Below are 18,219 nucleotides of genomic sequence, written 5' to 3'. Positions count from 1 at the left end.
GAAATGCAATTGCACAGTTAAGACTAGTGTACCAACTGTGCCAGTTCCTGCAGATGTTGGCTCGAGCTACAGTGACACACGCCTTGATTTCATATTTTAGATTGCACACTTGTGGCATGACCCACCGTTTTGAGTTGTTTTACTTGTAAAGCAATATGTACATTGTTTTTTGTGCGTTTTTTGGGCTATGTGGCCATGTTCTGGAAGAATTTATTGCTGATGTTTCACCTGCATCTGTGGCTGGCATCTTCAGACAATAGTGGCATGGAAATGCGTGGGGTATATATACTGTGTGACGTTTGGTTGAGAGGAAGTGATTTACATGTTAATCTCTGTGTTGGTCTGCTGGTGAATGGCAAAGCCTCAGGGTGGGAGCATATGCGAGGGAGGTTTGTGTTTATTTAATCAGTAATCCATTGTCTGCTGGGAAACCCCTTGAACTTAGGTGGAATGTGCTGAGTCTTGATTTTGGTGTTTTTCAGGACTGGTAGCCAAACATTGTTTACTTTCAGGATTTCTTCTTTCCTGTTGAAGTTTCCCAGGAGTTTGTGGATTTCAGTGGCTTCCCTGTGCATTCTGACCTTATAGTGCTGGTGTGGTCCAGAATTTCAGTGTTTTCAAATACCATTTTTTGCCCAGTTTCGTTATAACATGTTTGCTGATTTTTCTGACTGGCCCAGTCTGCAATGAGACCCTCTCATTGCTGCAAGAGTTTATTGCGTATCATGCAGCTGGGACAAGTCTAGATAGGGCCACCAAACGCACTGTCCAAACAAGAATCAAGGAACATGAGAGACAATACAGACTGGGCCAAGCAGAAAAATAGCAGTTGCAGAACTCATTATAAACTAACCTGTACACGCAGGTCCCATACTAGTATAGAAAACACACTTGAAACGTTTGTCTTTTCCCACATGAAACTTACATTCTGAATACATGCTCATCATAGGTACACATCATACACTGTCACATCCTACATAGACAAAAACAATTATACTGGTATACAGAAAATGGACAGTGGCCCTCAAATCTTCTTGATAACACAATTAAAGGAGACTTAAATTTAAATTACCAAGCATCTGCTTTAAAAAATTGACTGACTTTTACAATATCCATAATTTTGCTCTACGAACAAGAATACTTCCAGAATTACTTACTCGTGGTGGAGGCACACTGTTTTGCTTAACATTAGAAATAGGAACGTCTAACTCCTGTAACATCTGTGGCACTTGGGAAGGTATCTTGTCAGATTCACTCTCTGATACAGTTACAGATGGCTCAGTAGAAACTGCAAATGAGGGCATCTCTTCAGGCTAAATAAAAATTACAGACACGCTTCAGTAGGCTTGTTTAATGAAGCATCCTGGTTTATATGCTTTCAATTCAGGGTAAAATACCTGATGTGGGTGTGACGTCACAATTTTAACCCAAATAGTGTGCCATAACATTCTTTTTTTAGTGTTTTGGTTGACTAAATGATTGCTCTATAGCAGGCACTGGAAAATTGTATCTAATTATTCCACCAATAAGCTTCATTTAAACAATATGAAATAAACACAAATGTGTCAAGCTACAACATATGCAAGTGGAAAAATACAAGCCATCAAATTATATCTGTCTGTTTTAACTCACTGTAAATTTCCTGGCATTATGGACTCAAAAGAATCAACAACATTTACAACTCAAGTGGTAACATTTAAGATGACAGAGACCTAAAATTATCTTATATGAAAAGTTTGTGTGAAAAGCAGTCTCTCATCAATGAAAGCATATGTGAGAATAATAATGTTAATGTCAACATTACATTATTTCTTGGGAGTCTTAGGGTGAAGAATGTATCAGAAATGTAAGCCCAGTTTATTCTGAAAAGTGTATAAGAAAGTCATACTAAAAGATGCACTTCTTTGGAGGAATAATTATAGACATCTTCATGGTGATCTCCATTAACCATTATTCCAAGATCTGTAGGTTCAGAGAAAGGGAATTCAACTTATAAAATTAAACTGTTGCCTGCCTTTTCATGTCAAACCAGCAGCACATGGCCACTGGATTCTGTTAATTTTGTAAGTACTGAATGTATGCTTTATGTTCACCTCGATCTATGTATCTATACCTCAGCTTGTTCACTAGTGCTGATGGTCTTTAAAGAGAAAGTATCTGCTCTTTTGAACTTGTGAGGTATCTTCTGGAAATCTTCTACGCCTGTCTATCCAGATCATCGCATCATCCGAAGGAAGAAAAAAAAAAAAACACAAAAAAACAAACAACAAAAAACAAAAACAAAAAAAAAAAAAACAAAATAGAAGACAGAATAACTTGACCCAATCTTTTTCATTTTGTTAGTTGGAGGCATGCAACTTAGTTGTTCTGTTCTCTGGCTATTTTGGATTAGAACTCCCAGAAAAGCCACCCAACATAGCCAACGGTCAATTGCAGGAGCTGCAGTCCAAAACATCTGGAAGGCACCAGTTTGCCTAAAACATTGTTAAGTCAACTGCATCACAAGTTTAAACCAATATGAAGCAGCTCTGAAAGTAAACAGATCTTAAATTATCCAAATCTTTTAAGGTCATCCATTTGCAACACTAACAGTGTACTGCAAAATGTTATCATCTGAAGAAAAAAAAAAACTGCAGCTTCACTATCTTCCAAATATCTTCCACCACTCAGAACCATTCTAAAATGAGGGAAGATGAATCAGCCTGTAAAGTTAAAGCAGGCCAATAAGAGGTGAGTAGACGGCACAACTTCAATTACAGAAAGAATTAAGGGAAACTGGTGTGTCATGGTGATGAATCCAGATTTAGACTTGCTGATAATAAGTAGACCTAATGAAATAACACAGTTCCAATTAGTCATGTATATACGTAATTATTAATAAAAGCATAGATGCAATCCTAACTGCCCGTGATTCGATTATGGTTTTTGGTATTGCCAACGAATTTTAATCTGAGCACTCATATCAAACTGAGGTTCAGAAATGAATAGATATGCTGTTTTACCTGTGCAGGAGAGGTAGCCTCTTCCCCCTGCTTTTCTTTTTTTTTCTTTTCTTTTTTTTTTTGATTTACCACTTGCTGTACTTTGCAAGTTGGTTTCTGGCTTCTCTTTCTCATCCATCTGTAGCCTAATGTGAAATCCGAAAGATTAAAGTGTATTATGTTTTATTGGAATATACAGTCGGCCCTTCTTATACACGGATTTTTTTATACACGGATTTAAGCATACACGGTTTGAAAATGTTCCAAAAAAGTATAAATTTACCTTGATGTTCCATTTTTTATTAGGGACACTATTTTGCTATGGCATGTATACTTAATGGGACTTGAGCATACACGGATTTTGTTATACACGGGGATCTTGGAACCACCCCAGCGTATACAAGGATCCACTGTATCACATTTCTTTACAATCACGACATTAAGTGTAATTTTAGTTTAGAAAACCCATTTCAATTATAGTTTTGACATAGAAGCAGCATGCACATGATACACTTAGACTCGTATTTTCTTAGCAAAAGCTGAAATCAACTGAAAGGGAATAAAGAAGCAGCTATCTATGAAAGAAGAATCTTTCTCAACATTTCTTGTTAGATAAGAAACTGCCACCCTGCATCAGATGACTGGTCCATCTAGCTCAAGCAGTCTTCAAATACCTTCTGAGGCTCAGACAAGGCTTCTTCCATTTGTGGACTGGAAGGAGACTTTTTTCTTCAACCCAGTTTCCCCATTCCTCTGCTGGGGCATTCCTCAGAAACTGGGATCAGCAGAAGAAAGCCCATCTGTGAAATAATAAGAAACAATTTTAGGTAGTACACCAAATTAGGTAGTTTGACCAAACACGTTCTTCCACTGTGCACTAAACATATAGTTTTCAAAGTACATTTTTCAATATCTAGTATTAGTGCATGAGCCTGGGATCAGACCAACAATTAAAAATGTTTGTATGATTTCTCCAGGTTTTTTAAATAATGGACAAAGTTTTTAAAAATAATATTTGTATTACAATAAAGAGCCAGCATGGTGCAATGGTTTGAATGTTGAACTATGACTCTGGAGACCAGGGTTCAAATCCCCTTGGCCACGGAAACCCACCGGGTGACTTTGGGCAAGTCACACTCTCTTGGCCTCAGAGGAAGGCAAAGGCAAATCATTTGTGAACAAATCTTGCCAAGAAAACCCTGTGGACCTTAGGGTTGCCATAATTTGGAAATGACCTGAAGGCACAATAAGAATAAAGCAAATTCTTAAGCAGACTTGTTCATTGGTGAAAGGACACTGGCTCTTTCTGCCTCCTAAACTGCTCTGGAAGCTGGGGAAACCTTCTGGAGCAGAGTAGTAGGTGTGTTGGTGTCTCTGAAGGAATCTATAAAACTGCCACTATAACCTAGTGTCTGTAGGAAGTCTCTTCTAAATCTCAATCCTCTGCTCCCCACACTCAAAAGGAAAGAATCAAGTCTGGATTCAGCCTAATAGCTTTTAAAAATGTTCAATAAGGGCTTTATAAAACATAACTATTCACTATTCAGAGTTCTAGTCCGAACATGAGGTTCATCTTACCATCAGAAAATTGCTAGGTAGCATCAACAATAACAAAAGAACAACATTTTTTTTAAAGATAGTTTGCTAATCAGGTCAATTCTTTAGTCGACAGCAACAAGTCCCAATTCATAAGCAAGATAGGTAATTTAGAGAAGGTAACTAGCGAGAGAATTTTGATGTACTGATAAGTTCGCCCTGGCTGCTTCACAGGTAGAGGGAAAACACCCTCCTCCCTTTCATCCTTGGTAATAAATGTCTCCATAATAAAACAATGTAACTGGAATTACTGGGGTTTATGGCATATATAACCTCATTCAATACTCATCTATTGTCCAAAATACCAACCCTTAAAAATATAATATTTCTGTCATTTGCCTTATAACACCTTCTTCTTCATATATAAAACTTTCTAAGAATCAGTTTCCTGGACAAATATGTTAAATGATTCCTTACAAGAAAGAGTACATAAAATGAAGACATAAATGGCGAGTTAAACTTCTGAAGGTACACAAAGTTTACTATCTAGTGTTCAGGTCAACAATCATGCAAGAAAAACTAAAACTGTAGGTTTCGAAGCAAAAGTCTTATGTAAGTTGTACATGTTTTACCGAAATATCAATCTGCTTTTATCGCTGATACACTTAAAGAAATTTCCAGCACTGATAGGCATGTCTATTGCAGCAAACACAGTGAAGTATGGTAAAGATGAATTTATTATGGTATAAGCTGTCCTGGACCAAAACCTCTTGGAACATTTGGCCTTTTGTTCTTCACTTTGCTTTAAAAAAAAACTATTTCTTCTCTTGGGATTTCTTATTTACCCTGTAGTGTGAATACTTCATTTACATTTAACCAGAGGTGGGAATCATGTGGCTCTCCAGATGTCTTTGGATTGCAAGTCCCAACCTCAGACACTATGGCTACAATGGTTAGGAGTGCCAGAAAAACTGCAGTCCAAAAACATCTGGAAGGCCATACACAATCCCATCATTTGCATTATTGTGAAAGAGATTCTGCACAACAAAAGCTTATGCTATGTTCAGCTTTATGGTACTGCAAACTTCTTCATTCTGAAAGCATGTGAATAAACAATTTATCTTATTTCTAGTGGAATAACTTATTTATTGGGATAGGGGAGATGAGTACAGATCTCAACAAGGTAGACAAAATTGTAGAAAGACACATACTTAACCCAGACCATTCATCATCAACATGTGCCTGATTACGGTTTAAATCCCACTGGAAGTCAGTAGTACCAGGCTAGGAAACAGATTCACTGCTTGATCCTGAAAATAATAAAACGTATTACATCCTATTAGTTTTATAGAAATAACAGGCTGCTGATATCCCTGTTATTTCATATAAAAGACTTCATTATGAAAAAAGCCAAACAGAACTCTTCCAAAAATTCAAAATTCACTTTGACATATCAATGTAATATTTGACATTTGTGACTTAGCATTTACTCTGGTCATCAACACCTGAATTTGTGTATTGTTAACTCTTGCTAAAGGTTTGCAACAACTATTACACTTAGCCAGAACAAAATTTACAGCAGAATGTAACTCTGGTACACAAGTGGACTCTAAGATGTTTTTTGTAAAAGCATACCAGAAACTGCAGGATTTAGCCCCAGAGAAGAAAATGAAGGAGAACTCTGTTCAGGGGTGTTAATTCTTCCATCCACTCCAGACCAGGCTGTTAGGAGAAGGCACCAAAAAAAAAAGAAGAAGTTTAAACATTTTTTCCTACTGGTATTAGGAACACGTTCCTAAGATAAACCTTGTAATAATAGCTTTTCACATGATCTTTGAATTCAAAATGTTGCGGATTCACTGTACAATTATTAAGACAATTGCAATGTTGTAGCCAAGATTTTTGATTTCATCATGTTTCTTTTTAGCTACAGTAATATGCCAAACAAGATGAAGGCTCAAATCTAGGTTTTTCTTGTTATATTTATTATACTGGTCAGTATCTTTAGTCACCCTATGGGTTGTTAAGACCAAAACTGGGCAGGAAAAAGCGCTCTGGAACTGTAACATCGACATTTAACATGCTGGACATACTTTTGGTAAAAGATAAATTCTTTTACTCTTCAAAATAATGAGATCCTTTTCAATCAATTCACAATAACCCCAAATATATACAGGGCACCCTTCCCTTACACGTGGGATCTGTTCCAGACCCCCCCCCCCGCGCATAAGAGAAGTTCCGTGAATGCTTGAGCCCCATTTAAAACAACGGGGCTCGTGCACACAGTGTGGCATGGTTGTGTGCTGCAGGCACACGCGTGCCATTGCCTTTTATGGCCACGGAAAGCATGCCTTTATATGACATGGGTGCCCTGCATTTGCACAAATATTGTGAAGTATGAGTAGCAACTTTGTTACACTGAAGACATGTTACTCCAAGTCTGTACTGTATCTTAAACTTCTGTTCCTTTACCCCAGTAAAGAAAATAAAGCTAAGTTATTATTTTTACATTTTACTGTGGATTAGAGTTTGAGGCCATGATCAAAAACACAAAGAACATGTTCTGCACAAGGAAGCTTGGCTAGGACAATGTTTGGGGGGATGGAGTAGATAAGTGGCATTCACAATATAGGGTTTGACTATAGCTGAAAAGCAAAATGTTTTCTGAGTGCGTGGAAATTCCATCTGGACCTACAAATAGGTTTCTACAGTGTGTGACTTATGAAAGAAAAGAATTAAACTTTTCTAATTATTACTAAAATGAAAATTGGGCTGTAAAAAACACATTGTTGTGCAAGACATGGGGCTATTAAAAATAAATTCCTTGTTCTGGGATATGCCTACCCCGGTCTCCTTTCTAGAAGAAAAAGTTACTGGTAGAATCAAATGTTTTCACTTACCAATACCAGGGAACAAAGTACGTTCACCCCAGGTTCTGCCCACAAGGGATACTCCCCAATCTTTTCCATTTCCATTATCTCCAGCATCTTTCCCCCAAGCTGATGTCTCATTCTTCCTCTTGCTATTCGTAGATGATACTGGTGTCCATTTCTCCTCGCTTGTGTTAATTTGAGGAGAAAGCTTTACAGGCTTTTCATTCCAGTTGCCTCCATTTACTGTGGGGCCTTCATTCAATCCAGAAGGAACTTTGAACACAAACACAAGTGATACCCCAAGTATGTAACTAGTAGCAAACTGCTCTGTTTTTAAAAACAGAAGTTTATAAAACAATATAATCATATTCCCATATCATGGTTTCCTGATCAGTGTCACGCTACGCTTCAAACAATAAAGCAGTTTGGCGCTTCAATTTTTCTCTTTTGCCCAACAACACCTTTGCCTCAATTTCCTCCAAGCAAGAGTTGCCTAACTACTGTATATGCACAATCTGACATCATAAGTGTGATACACATTGGCTGTTCTCAGATCATGAGTATCTTTACTTAATGAGGAGAGATGGGGCAAGCCTTCTTGATGGTTGATCCCAGGCTGTGAAACTGTCTTTCACAGGAGGCTATGTTGGCCCTCTCCTCTCTTTTTTTTTACCACCAGGCATAGAACTTTATATTTATATAGTGTTTTGCTCTTAAGTGATTGCCACAAAATGGGGTTTTAATAAGATTACAGTGCTGTACTCAGTGATATGTTTTAACTATTTTAAATTATTGGTATATTTAATAGACTAGTTATTTAGTTTCTAAAAACCTCTTTATTGCTATTGCTTTTAACTGTATTGAAGCCATTTTGGGTCCAATATTTGGAGATAGGTGGGATATTAATGAAATGGACATATAATCTCTTAGGCTGCATCCACACTGCAGAAATTACCCAGGTTGACAGCACATTAACTGCCCTGGCTCAATGCTCTGGAATTCTGGGAATTTAGTTTTGTGAGACATTTAGCCTTCTCTGTCAGAGAGGTCTGCTGACATAGAATTATAGAGTTGGAAGAGACCACAAGGGCCATCCAGTCCAACCCCCTGCCATGCAGGAAATCACAATCAAAGCATAATAATAATAATAATAATAATAATAATAATAATAATAATAAGTCTTATTTATAGACCGCTATTCCGCAATGATCATAGCGGTGGACAGTAAAAATTGCAATACAATACAAAAAATTGCAAGGCCTCTCTCCCCCTCAAGATGGTGGTCGGGAGGAGGGCTCTTACGTCTTTCCAGGCCAGGCCTCGTCTCTCCCCCTCAAGATGGTGGTCGGGGGGAGGGCTCCTAGTCTTTCCAGGCCAGGCCTCGCCTCTTCCCCAATACCCGACAGATGGCTATCCAGCCTCTGTTTAAAGACCTCTAAGGAAGGAGACTCCACTACACTCTGAGGGAGTGTGTTCCACTGTCAAACAGCCCTTACTGTCAGGAAGTTCCTCCTAATGTTGAGGTGGAATCTCTTTTCCTGTAACTTGCATCCATTGCTCTGGGTCCTGTTCTATGGAAAAGCAGAAAACAAGCTTGCTCCTTCCTCAGTATGACATCAAATATTTAAACAGGGCTATCATATCAGATCTTAACCTTCTCTTCTCCAGGCTAAACATGCCCAGTTGCCTAAGGCATTTCTCATAGGGCATGGTTTTCAGACCCTTCACCATTTTAGTCGCCCTCCTTTCTCAACATCCTTTTTGAATTGTGGTGCCCAGAACTGGACACAATATTCCAAGTGAGGCCTGATCAGAGCAGAATGGAGAGGCACTCTTACTTCCCTTGATCTAGACACTATACTTCTATTGATGCAACCTAAGATTCCATTGGCCTTTTTAGCTGCTGCATCACACTGTTGAATCATGTTCAATTTGTGGTCTACTTGGACTCCTAGATCCCTTTCACACTTAGTCTGGTTCAGCCAGGTGTCCCCCATCCTATATCTGTGCATTTCATTTTTCCGCCCTAAGTGCAGTAACTTACATTTCTCCTTGTTGAAGTTCATTTTGTTAGCTTTGGTCCAGCTTTCTAGTCTATTCAGGTCTGACTCTTTGTAGTCAATACTCTTGATAGACTTGCACATCACTGACTGAAAAGACTCTTGGCTGTGTGTTTTTATGTAAATTGAGATTGTGGATTTTATATTTTTAATCTGTATGTACCTATATTCTTGTTGTATACCGCTTTGATCACTGGAAAAGCGGTAAATAAAGTTTTATTATTATTATTTATTATTATTATTTTTAATTTTGATCCTGTCCTCTGGGGTGTCAGCTATTCCTCCTTATTTGGTGTCATCTGCAAATTTGATAAGTATGTCCCCAATTTTGTCCTTCAACTCATTGATAAAGATGTTGAATAGCACTGGGCCCAGGACAGAACCCTTTGGGACCCCACTGGTCACTTCTCTCCAGGATGAAAAGGAGCCATTGTTGAGCACTCTTTGGGTTCGGCCAGTCAACCAATTACAAATCCATGTAACATAACAAACTACAGTTCCCAAAATTCCATAGTACTGAGTCATGGCAGTTAAAGTGGTCAATCTACATTATTTCTGCATTGTGGATGCAGCCCATTTACTTTTGCTACATTTAGCTATATTTTTCAAGGTATAAAAAGTAATCCAGAGGACAATAAATTTAGCCATTGCATGAAAAATAAATCTACTCCCCTTTTTCACACTTCAAATTTTATTATGAATACTTGGGAATAAGTCCCAAATAAATGAGCTGGACTTAATTCTGAGTAAACAGTTATAAGATCAGGCTAAGCAACTAATATTTGCCTATTAATAAAATAAATTTTCATTTCTCAATTAATAAACTGACATGGGTCAAGTTTGTATGATGCATTCAGGTTAGCAGCTCAAAGATGCAGAAATGTAAATCAGGGTAATAAAAAACAGAGCAACTCAAAATATGCAGTGTAAACTAGGAAGAAAATATGTTGCAATTATGCAAGATATCCATGATGGGAGTCACTGATCTACCTAATTAGGTAGAAAAGCTACAGCAAACAAATAAATAAAAACCCTACAAGGTACCAGAACTTCAATGAGAATAATATGCAAAGCAGCTAGGCCTCACCTTGCTGGAGGGTAGTATCACCTTTTCCAGATTTAGAATTACTAACTTGAACATTCAGAATTGGATCACCTGATTAAGAAAAGAAGACAGATTAGTGATTAAGTAGCCTACTGCTATGTAAACAAGTTGAGAGCTTATACTGATATGCTAGCAGACAAAGAATCCTGAGATTCCTATAATGTCCAGTCAAAGTGCTCTGCAATAAGACTTTTTAATAATGGTTTGGGATGGGAAGTTTAAAACCTAGAAGAAGTACATCATTAAGTTTTAGAATCTTGCCTTTCTTGAAGAACAGACCTTATACAAAGTAAAGGGAATACATAAGGCTTCTGTATAAAGCCTAAGATTAATATGGCAGACAGATACATTATTGTTGTGTGTCTTCAAGTAGCTTCTGATCCTAAGGAGAAGATATCATGGGATTTCCTTAGCAAGATTTGTCCAGAGGGGATTCTCCTTTGGCTTCCTTTGAGGCTGAAAGAATATGACTTGTCCAAGGTCACCCAGCAAGTTTCGTTGGCAGAGTAAGGATTTGAACCCTGGTCTCCAGAGCCACAGTCTGACACTCAAATCACTACACCAAAGTTGGCTCAGACACAGACAAATATTGCTATGCCATAAAGCTACAACTATAGTACTATCTTCTGTTCATATGCTAGAACTGTGTATTATGTTTAGTCATGGTTGGCAATTAAAGACGAAATGTTTTCCCTCTCTTCTGCAGCCTTCACACTGTTCCAAAATCATCTCGAAGGTTTCCAGCTCCCTCATGAAGATGTTTGGGTTGCACAGTGGCTGCATGTTATACCTTTCCAAGTCTATTGATCCCATTATTATTATTGTTATTATTGTTATTATTGTTATTATTATTATTTTATATAGCACTGTACATATAATTAATAAAATTGATGAAAATAAAACCTGTCAATGGCATACATTCTACAGGATAATAGCAAAAAACATATAAAACAATAGATAATAATACAAGATAGAGTTAGATAAAATAAGCAGGCAACAAATTAAAAACATCAAATATCAAATAAAATATCAGATAACAATAAAATAAACAATCACACAATGCCTGGGAATGTTTCCCTGAACAATGTTGTAGTCTTCAACTTAGTTTTGAAACTGGTTAAAGAAGTGATGACCGATGCTCGTGCGGGAAGGTTCTAGGAGTCAGAGGCAGTGAGTGAGAAGGGACGAATCTAGGACGGAGCAGTGGAAATCCTAGGCTGGGTCAGCAGACCTTGACTACCAGAATGGAGGATATAAGTGGGAATGTGAGGAGAAAGAAGTTCAGATAAATAAGGAGGGGCCAGCCCATGCAGGGCTTTAAAAGTCAACAACAGAAGCTTATACTGAATATGGAAGGGGAAGGGAAGCCAGTGAAAGGATGATAATAGAGGAGAAACATGGTCAAAGCGCCGAATGGATGTAATAATGCATGCAGCTGAATGCTGGACAGAAATTAATGGACGGAGATATGAGAGAGGAAGCCCTGCCAGAAGGAGGTTACAATAATCTAATTGCGAGACCACCAGGGTGTGGACCAGAGTCTTGGCAGCAGAGGCTGAGAGAAATGGATGGACTTTAGCAATATTGTAGAGAAAGAATCTACAGGCCTTGACAGTGGTCTGGATCTGGGAGATATACGACAGAGAAGAATCAAAAATGAAACCAAGACTGCGGGCTTCCTGGAGTGGTTGAAAAGGAGTAATGAAGGGTGGATGTAAGTGGAAAGACAAGAAGCTCCGTCTTAGGCATGTTGAGCTTCAAGTGCCGATGCCACATCCACTGAGAGATAGTTGTAAGACAAGATAAAACTTGCTGTTCAAGCTCCAGAGAAAGGTCAGGGGTGGAAAGATACAGCTGAGTGTCATCAGCGTACAGATGATAGGAAAATCCAAAGGAACCGGTAAGTTTTCCTAGGGACAATGTGTAAAGAGAAAACAGTAGGGGACCCAAAACAGAGCTCTGGAGAACTCCAATAGATAAGGGAACAGAGGACGAAGCCTGACCACCCATGACCACAGCAAAAGATCTATCTGACAAATAAGATTTAAACCAATCAAGAACAGAGTCCGAGAACCCGAGGTCAGAAAGTATATCAACTAGGAGACAGTGATCCACAGTGTCGAAGGCCACAGTGAAGAAGGAGAACAGAGTAAAGGCCATTTGCTTGGCCTGCAAAAGATCATTCGAGATCTTTGTGAGGGCCGTCTGGAGAATGCCGTGGACGGAAATTGGACTGAAAGGGATCTAGAATGGAGTTGGCTTTGAGAAACTCAAGACAGCGAGAATAAACGACCCGTTCCAAAACCTTAGAAAGAAAAGGAAAAAGAGAAATCAGACAATAGCTAGACAAAGAAGAGGGGTCAAGAGAAGGTTTTTTTTCCCCCAGAATTGGAGAAATGAGAGCATGTTTAAAGTCCAAAGGGAAAGAGCCTGGAGAGAGAGAAGCGAGGACAGAAAAGAAGGGGCTATAGAGGTTAGAAGACAAGAGGGAATTGGATCATGAGTTGGATTCTGCTAGTGGAAATCAGATGCCAGATACTGCCTTATATATCTTATACGAGACAGTAATGTCCAAGGCACTGTCCACATATTTGGTATGTCCTTCATTAAATTTGGTCCCCCAAAGGCTCTAAAATTAATATTTGGGTACTTCCTTGCTTTAAATAAAACTGACTTATTTGGCAGTTATGATGATTTGATTTTTTCCCCGCAGAAAGTAAAAAATATTGAAAAATTATTATTTCAAAGTGTATTTCCAAAGAGCCTATAAAACCAATTATAGGGCACAAGAACTAAAGGCACGCACATCAACTTTCCAGTAATCTGTGGAACATGCATTCTGCCAAAAATTGGCAAAATATCCTGGTGGAAAGACAGCTAACTCAAATGGATGGTTGAGGAATTACCCCAGGCTCCTCATATGTCCAAACCTCATCAATAATTGAGATTTATGTTCAATGCTTTATCAACACCAAATACTAATTTAAAAAGATCTTTAACTAAATCCAAATGGCTGCAGCATTATTTTTTAAATTTGTTATTTCAAGAATAACTGCTCTTTATGAAGTTAAGAAACAAAAAAGGACTATACGAGTCATATACCTACTTTTGTTTTTTCTAGGTCCAACTGAAAAGGATGTAGATGTCAGTGGTTCCACAGACAGAGAGACTGAATTTTCTACAGCTGATACATTTGATTCTGACCCAGCATCAGTCAGTACCTTGTCACGTTTACGCTGTTGCCGTTTCTCTCTGTTACTGATTTTTGTTTCCCAAGCTCCTAAAAGAATTATGGAAAACATTAACTGCAACAAAAGAAACCAAACTCAGTTTGATTTTCATACTGGGTCTAAAGGGAACTCTCGATGTGCCTCAAAAGCTTGTCAGGGCTCCTTAATATAGTAAAACCAGCTGATGGTAGACAAGCTTCTTTGAAAAACTATTTGCTGATCATTATGAACTTGTAGCAACTAGCCACAGCACACTGTTGGCTATCCTAGAGAGCACACCCACAGTATCCCGTTTCCATATATGGTTAGAGCTTGCTGTGCATTCCAGGTAATCTGAAAACATATGGGTGATGTTTTTAAATAGCAAGAATTATCATTCTAATAGTTAACCTGTCTCCTCCCTGGATCTAGCACAGGTGATTTTCTTGTTTCAGAAGTTCCTGAGTTATGAGAGTGCAACTGCAAATGCTTTTGGATGATATAGGTGATTTAAGTACATTTTAGTTTGGGCTTGGAACTGAATCTGCTATGGTTATCCTGAGGGGTGACTGAGCCTTCTGACTGAGAAAAGGAACTTTGCCTGATGTTCTTGCTTGAATTTTCAGTGGCTTTCAATACCCTGTCATACCCTGTATGATGGTATCCTTCTTCATTGTCTCAGTGGATTTTGAAAGCTGCACTGCCATGGTTCAGCTTCCATCTGTACAGACCATTCCAGATGTTGACAACAGGAAAAATACTTACCCCCACACATCTGGCAACTGTGCTATTGTGCACAGGGTACTCTCTGGTCCTCAAAGTTTAGCATCTCTATGAAGATGCAAGGAATGGCCAAATAGGAAATTTTAAGCAAAGTGTCATGAATATTCTGATGGCACGCAGCTCAGTTTCTCTGTAACTTCTGAATTAGATGATGCTCTGCTGGTTCTGGACCCACTGCCTGTATGCAGTGGAGGGCTGGACAAGGGCCAATAAACAGAGGCTGTACCCTGCCAAGAGAGGGGCTTTGGGGGTGAATAATTTAAAGGGATATAGAGAAGTTGGCCCTCTGATAGATCAAGTGCAGAGTATCTAATACTACATGTAGATCTTTATCACTGGAAGCCCAGGAGGCTCACATGCCTTGGTGCCTTTTGTTAGTTTTAGCTAGTAGGAAAGCTGTGTCTGTTCTTGGAGAGAAAGCTTGATTGTAGTGGGTTTGGTACCTTCAACACACAGACACATTTATTTATAAAAATCTTTACATACAGTATACTGATTTTACGGATTCCCCACTCTCCTACATCCCTTGACATTCCTGCTTCAGAAGGTTGTAAAATCTTGTGATCTCCTATAGTACACAGGGGGAGATGGTACTGGGGGCTGCAAAGGAAGGTGGAGATTGGTCAAGACAAACTCCTGTCCTCTTCCAACTGTCAGTCAGCAAGAAAGGAGATGGGTAAAGGCTATTATGCTACCCCCCCTCCATTTTTAATACCTTCATCTGCTTCTTTTCCATCAACACGTGACTGATCTTGAACAGTTTTAGTATCTCCCCTTTGCTTCTTCTTATTCTTCTTTGACTAAAATAAAATGCAAATATTTTCTCTTAGTATTCAAGTTATTGAATGCTTTATGATGAATATCAGAATTACAGTAGAACAAGTGAAGTTTAACAGTAGGCAAAATTTTATATTAACAATTTAACAGTGGCTTCAGTAGAGTCCATGTCTTAAAGTCTAAAAATGGCAAAGAAAAGTATAGATTATAGTACATACTAAGTTTTATGGAAGTAAACATTAATACTTATTATCTGTACTGAAATTAGCTTGTATTTAATAATGTATTTTTTCAAAATAAAGCTAGTCTTAAATCCTTTTACACCTAAATCATGCTATCCTGACAACAGCAGACCCACTCAATAAATGGGATTTATGTGTTGTGTATGTGTTGACTAACCACTCAGCAAATGACAGAACAGGTATACTCTAATAGGGATTAACCAACAGGATGCCAACCAAACTGTTTATAATCCCTAAACATACAGTCAGCCCTTTTTATACACGGATTCAAGCATACACAGTTTGAAAATGTTAAAAAAAAAGTATAAATTTCAAATATCAAACCTTGACTTTCCATTTTTTTTATAAGGGACACCATTTTGCTGTCATTATATTTAATGGGACTTGAGCATACACGGATTTTGTTATACACGAGGGATCTTGGAACCAAACCCCAACGTATAACAAGGGTCCACTGTACTGCATAAAACTGCTGAAACAGTTTGATACAGTTTGGATACTACCAAAATGTTTCCATTTCAGAAACATTCATTAGATGGATTCAAGCAAAGTGACCTGTTCACTGCATATTTAGCAGGTCAAACACAAACACACTACTGAGGTATATAAAATAGAGGTTGATTAAAGCAGTGACAAGTGTTACTATGTAGAGCAACCTAAGTTAGAAAGAAAAGGTCTTGTAGTTGTTGTTTTTGTTAAACTTGGACTGGAGAACCAGTGGCCCTCCGTATCTTGTTAAACTCCAACTCCCATTAGTTTCAGCCTATCTGGCTATTAGTAAAGGCTGATGTATTTCATCAACAGAATTAGAGAGCCACATGTTCCCTACCTGCATTAAACAACTGAGAATGAGAAATACTTCAGGTCTGCTACAGATCCCCAGAATTCTATCAGCAGACCCCAAACTACCTTCTGCTTAACACTGTTGTCACAGGGAGCTTTGGGAAGTATAAAATACCTCCTTCTTTAATAAATCCATCTCATGCTAGTCAGCAGGGTCAGGGAAAGCAGCCCAGTTTTGCATGCTCAAACCTGGAAGAAAAGGCAAGAGTTTGCTTCTGCAATCATGCTGGGTTTCAGAGGTTCCTATCCTGGGGGTGCAGGGATTAGTGGCAGAAGCTAGCTGCGGTTTACTACTTATAATGAGCCAACTGCTCCACCATTTTGGAGTAAAATTTGCTTCAGACTATGAAAATAGAATTGATACTATCTGCAGCTTTCTATCACTCACAAATTAGCAACTAACCTTTTCTGTTTTCTTTTCCACATCTGATGGCTGCTTTAGATTCTCTCTTCGAACTGTCGGCATTCTTTCCTCTTCAGAAACTTCATGAGCAGGTTGACCATTAAGCTAGAACATAAGAAAATGAAATCACAAGCAATTTAGATAGCAAATATAAAATTGCAACTTAAGTCTTTAGACCTATTTACGCCAGCCAGAGTTTCACAGGATTTAGCCATCTAGAGTATTACTTGATTCATCTGCTTGGACTTCTAGTATTAAAAAATGAAAGAAATCCTGAACACCCCTTCTTTACACCAAGTGAAAAGATTTAAAATAAATACAAATAGAACTGCTTAACTTACAAGCTGAAGCAAGATTGCTAAAGGATTAAAGGATTGCTAAAGTTTGCTTTCAGTTTAAATGCACAAAAGCAGCAAATCCCATCCTGAACACCATTCAGTTACACAACAGTGATATTACTAGTGGGACGCTACAATGGAGTGTTTCTGTTTTGGGTCCCAGCCACTGCATTCCATTCTTCTGCCAATCCCTTTCCCAACTTCTTCCAAGAGCCACTCTGTTTTTCATGCCCATAAAGAATGCTCAGTCCTCATTTATCAGATACCTGCCTGTTTGTCCCCAGCACGATGGACACATAGCACTGAGCACAAATATGGAGAAATCAAAGTATTGGAGATTGGGTACATTAGTGTGAAACAGGAACTCAATAATAATAATAATATGGTTTATTTATATACCGCTATTCCAAGGATCATAGTGGTGAACAACAATAATACAACAGTTAAAACATCATAGATCACAAATTACAACCCCCCTGTACAAACATCACATGCTATAAAGCAATTAAGAATACATGAAAACACCCCCATACAAATAGCAGGGGGGGGGAGTTCCACCCGGTGGCGTGGGGTGTGTGGCAGCGTCCCTCAGGAGGCCGGGGAGCCGGCTTTTCAGGAGGGGCCTCTCTCAATGACCCCTCCCCCCTGGTAAAAAGCCGCCACAGCGGCAAGACATTCCTCCGCAGTTCTGGGGAGCTTCTTCCCCGGTGACATGGCGGGGGGCAGTGGCAGAAGTACTCCTCCACCAGCTCTCAGGCAGTCCCCGATGTTGCTGGGTCTGTCTGATGGCTCCCTCTGTGGTCCAGGTGACAGTTGAAGAGGGAGGGGCCTCTTCCTTCTGGCAGTCCCCGATGTTGCTGGGTCTGTCTGATGGCTCCCTCTGTGGCCCAGGTGACAGTTGAAGAGGAAGGGGCCTCTTCCTTCAGACAGTCCCCGATGTTGCTGGGTCTGCCTGATGGCTCCCTCTGAGGCCGAGATGACAGTTGAAGAGGGAGGGGCCTCTTCCTTCAGACAGTCCCCGATGTTGCTGGGTCTGCCTGATGGCTCCCTCTGTGGCCCAGGTGACAGT

The 18,219-nt window shown here is 39.0% G+C and overlaps 2 protein-coding genes across 3 annotated transcripts in view; one reads left to right on the top strand and one right to left on the bottom strand.

Moving 5' to 3' along the window:
* STK3 (serine/threonine kinase 3) overlaps nucleotides 1-18,219 on the top strand; it is an 881,840-nt gene that overhangs the window by 610,349 nt on the left and 253,272 nt on the right. The window lies entirely within an intron of this gene.
* Nucleotides 1-18,219, bottom strand: part of LOC121929408 (protein LYRIC-like) — a 33,876-nt gene that overhangs the window by 3,707 nt on the left and 11,950 nt on the right. The window contains 15 exon segments of the mRNA XM_042464952.1: nucleotides 1,154-1,313; nucleotides 2,114-2,199; nucleotides 2,202-2,225; nucleotides 3,002-3,053; nucleotides 3,055-3,120; nucleotides 3,656-3,708; nucleotides 3,711-3,752; nucleotides 3,755-3,781; nucleotides 5,729-5,827; nucleotides 6,153-6,239; nucleotides 7,418-7,663; nucleotides 10,538-10,606; nucleotides 13,662-13,835; nucleotides 15,263-15,347; nucleotides 16,813-16,917. Coding sequence (XP_042320886.1) covers nucleotides 1,154-1,313; nucleotides 2,114-2,199; nucleotides 2,202-2,225; nucleotides 3,002-3,053; nucleotides 3,055-3,120; nucleotides 3,656-3,708; nucleotides 3,711-3,752; nucleotides 3,755-3,781; nucleotides 5,729-5,827; nucleotides 6,153-6,239; nucleotides 7,418-7,663; nucleotides 10,538-10,606; nucleotides 13,662-13,835; nucleotides 15,263-15,347; nucleotides 16,813-16,917 — 1,375 coding nt within the window.

The sequence above is a fragment of the Sceloporus undulatus genome, chromosome 4 (assembly GCF_019175285.1).
Source record: "Sceloporus undulatus isolate JIND9_A2432 ecotype Alabama chromosome 4, SceUnd_v1.1, whole genome shotgun sequence".
In the NCBI taxonomy this organism is placed as follows: Eukaryota; Metazoa; Chordata; class Lepidosauria; order Squamata; family Phrynosomatidae; genus Sceloporus; species Sceloporus undulatus.
The sequence above is the reverse complement of the archived record's forward strand: the minus strand, read 5'-3'. Positions and strand labels throughout refer to the sequence as shown.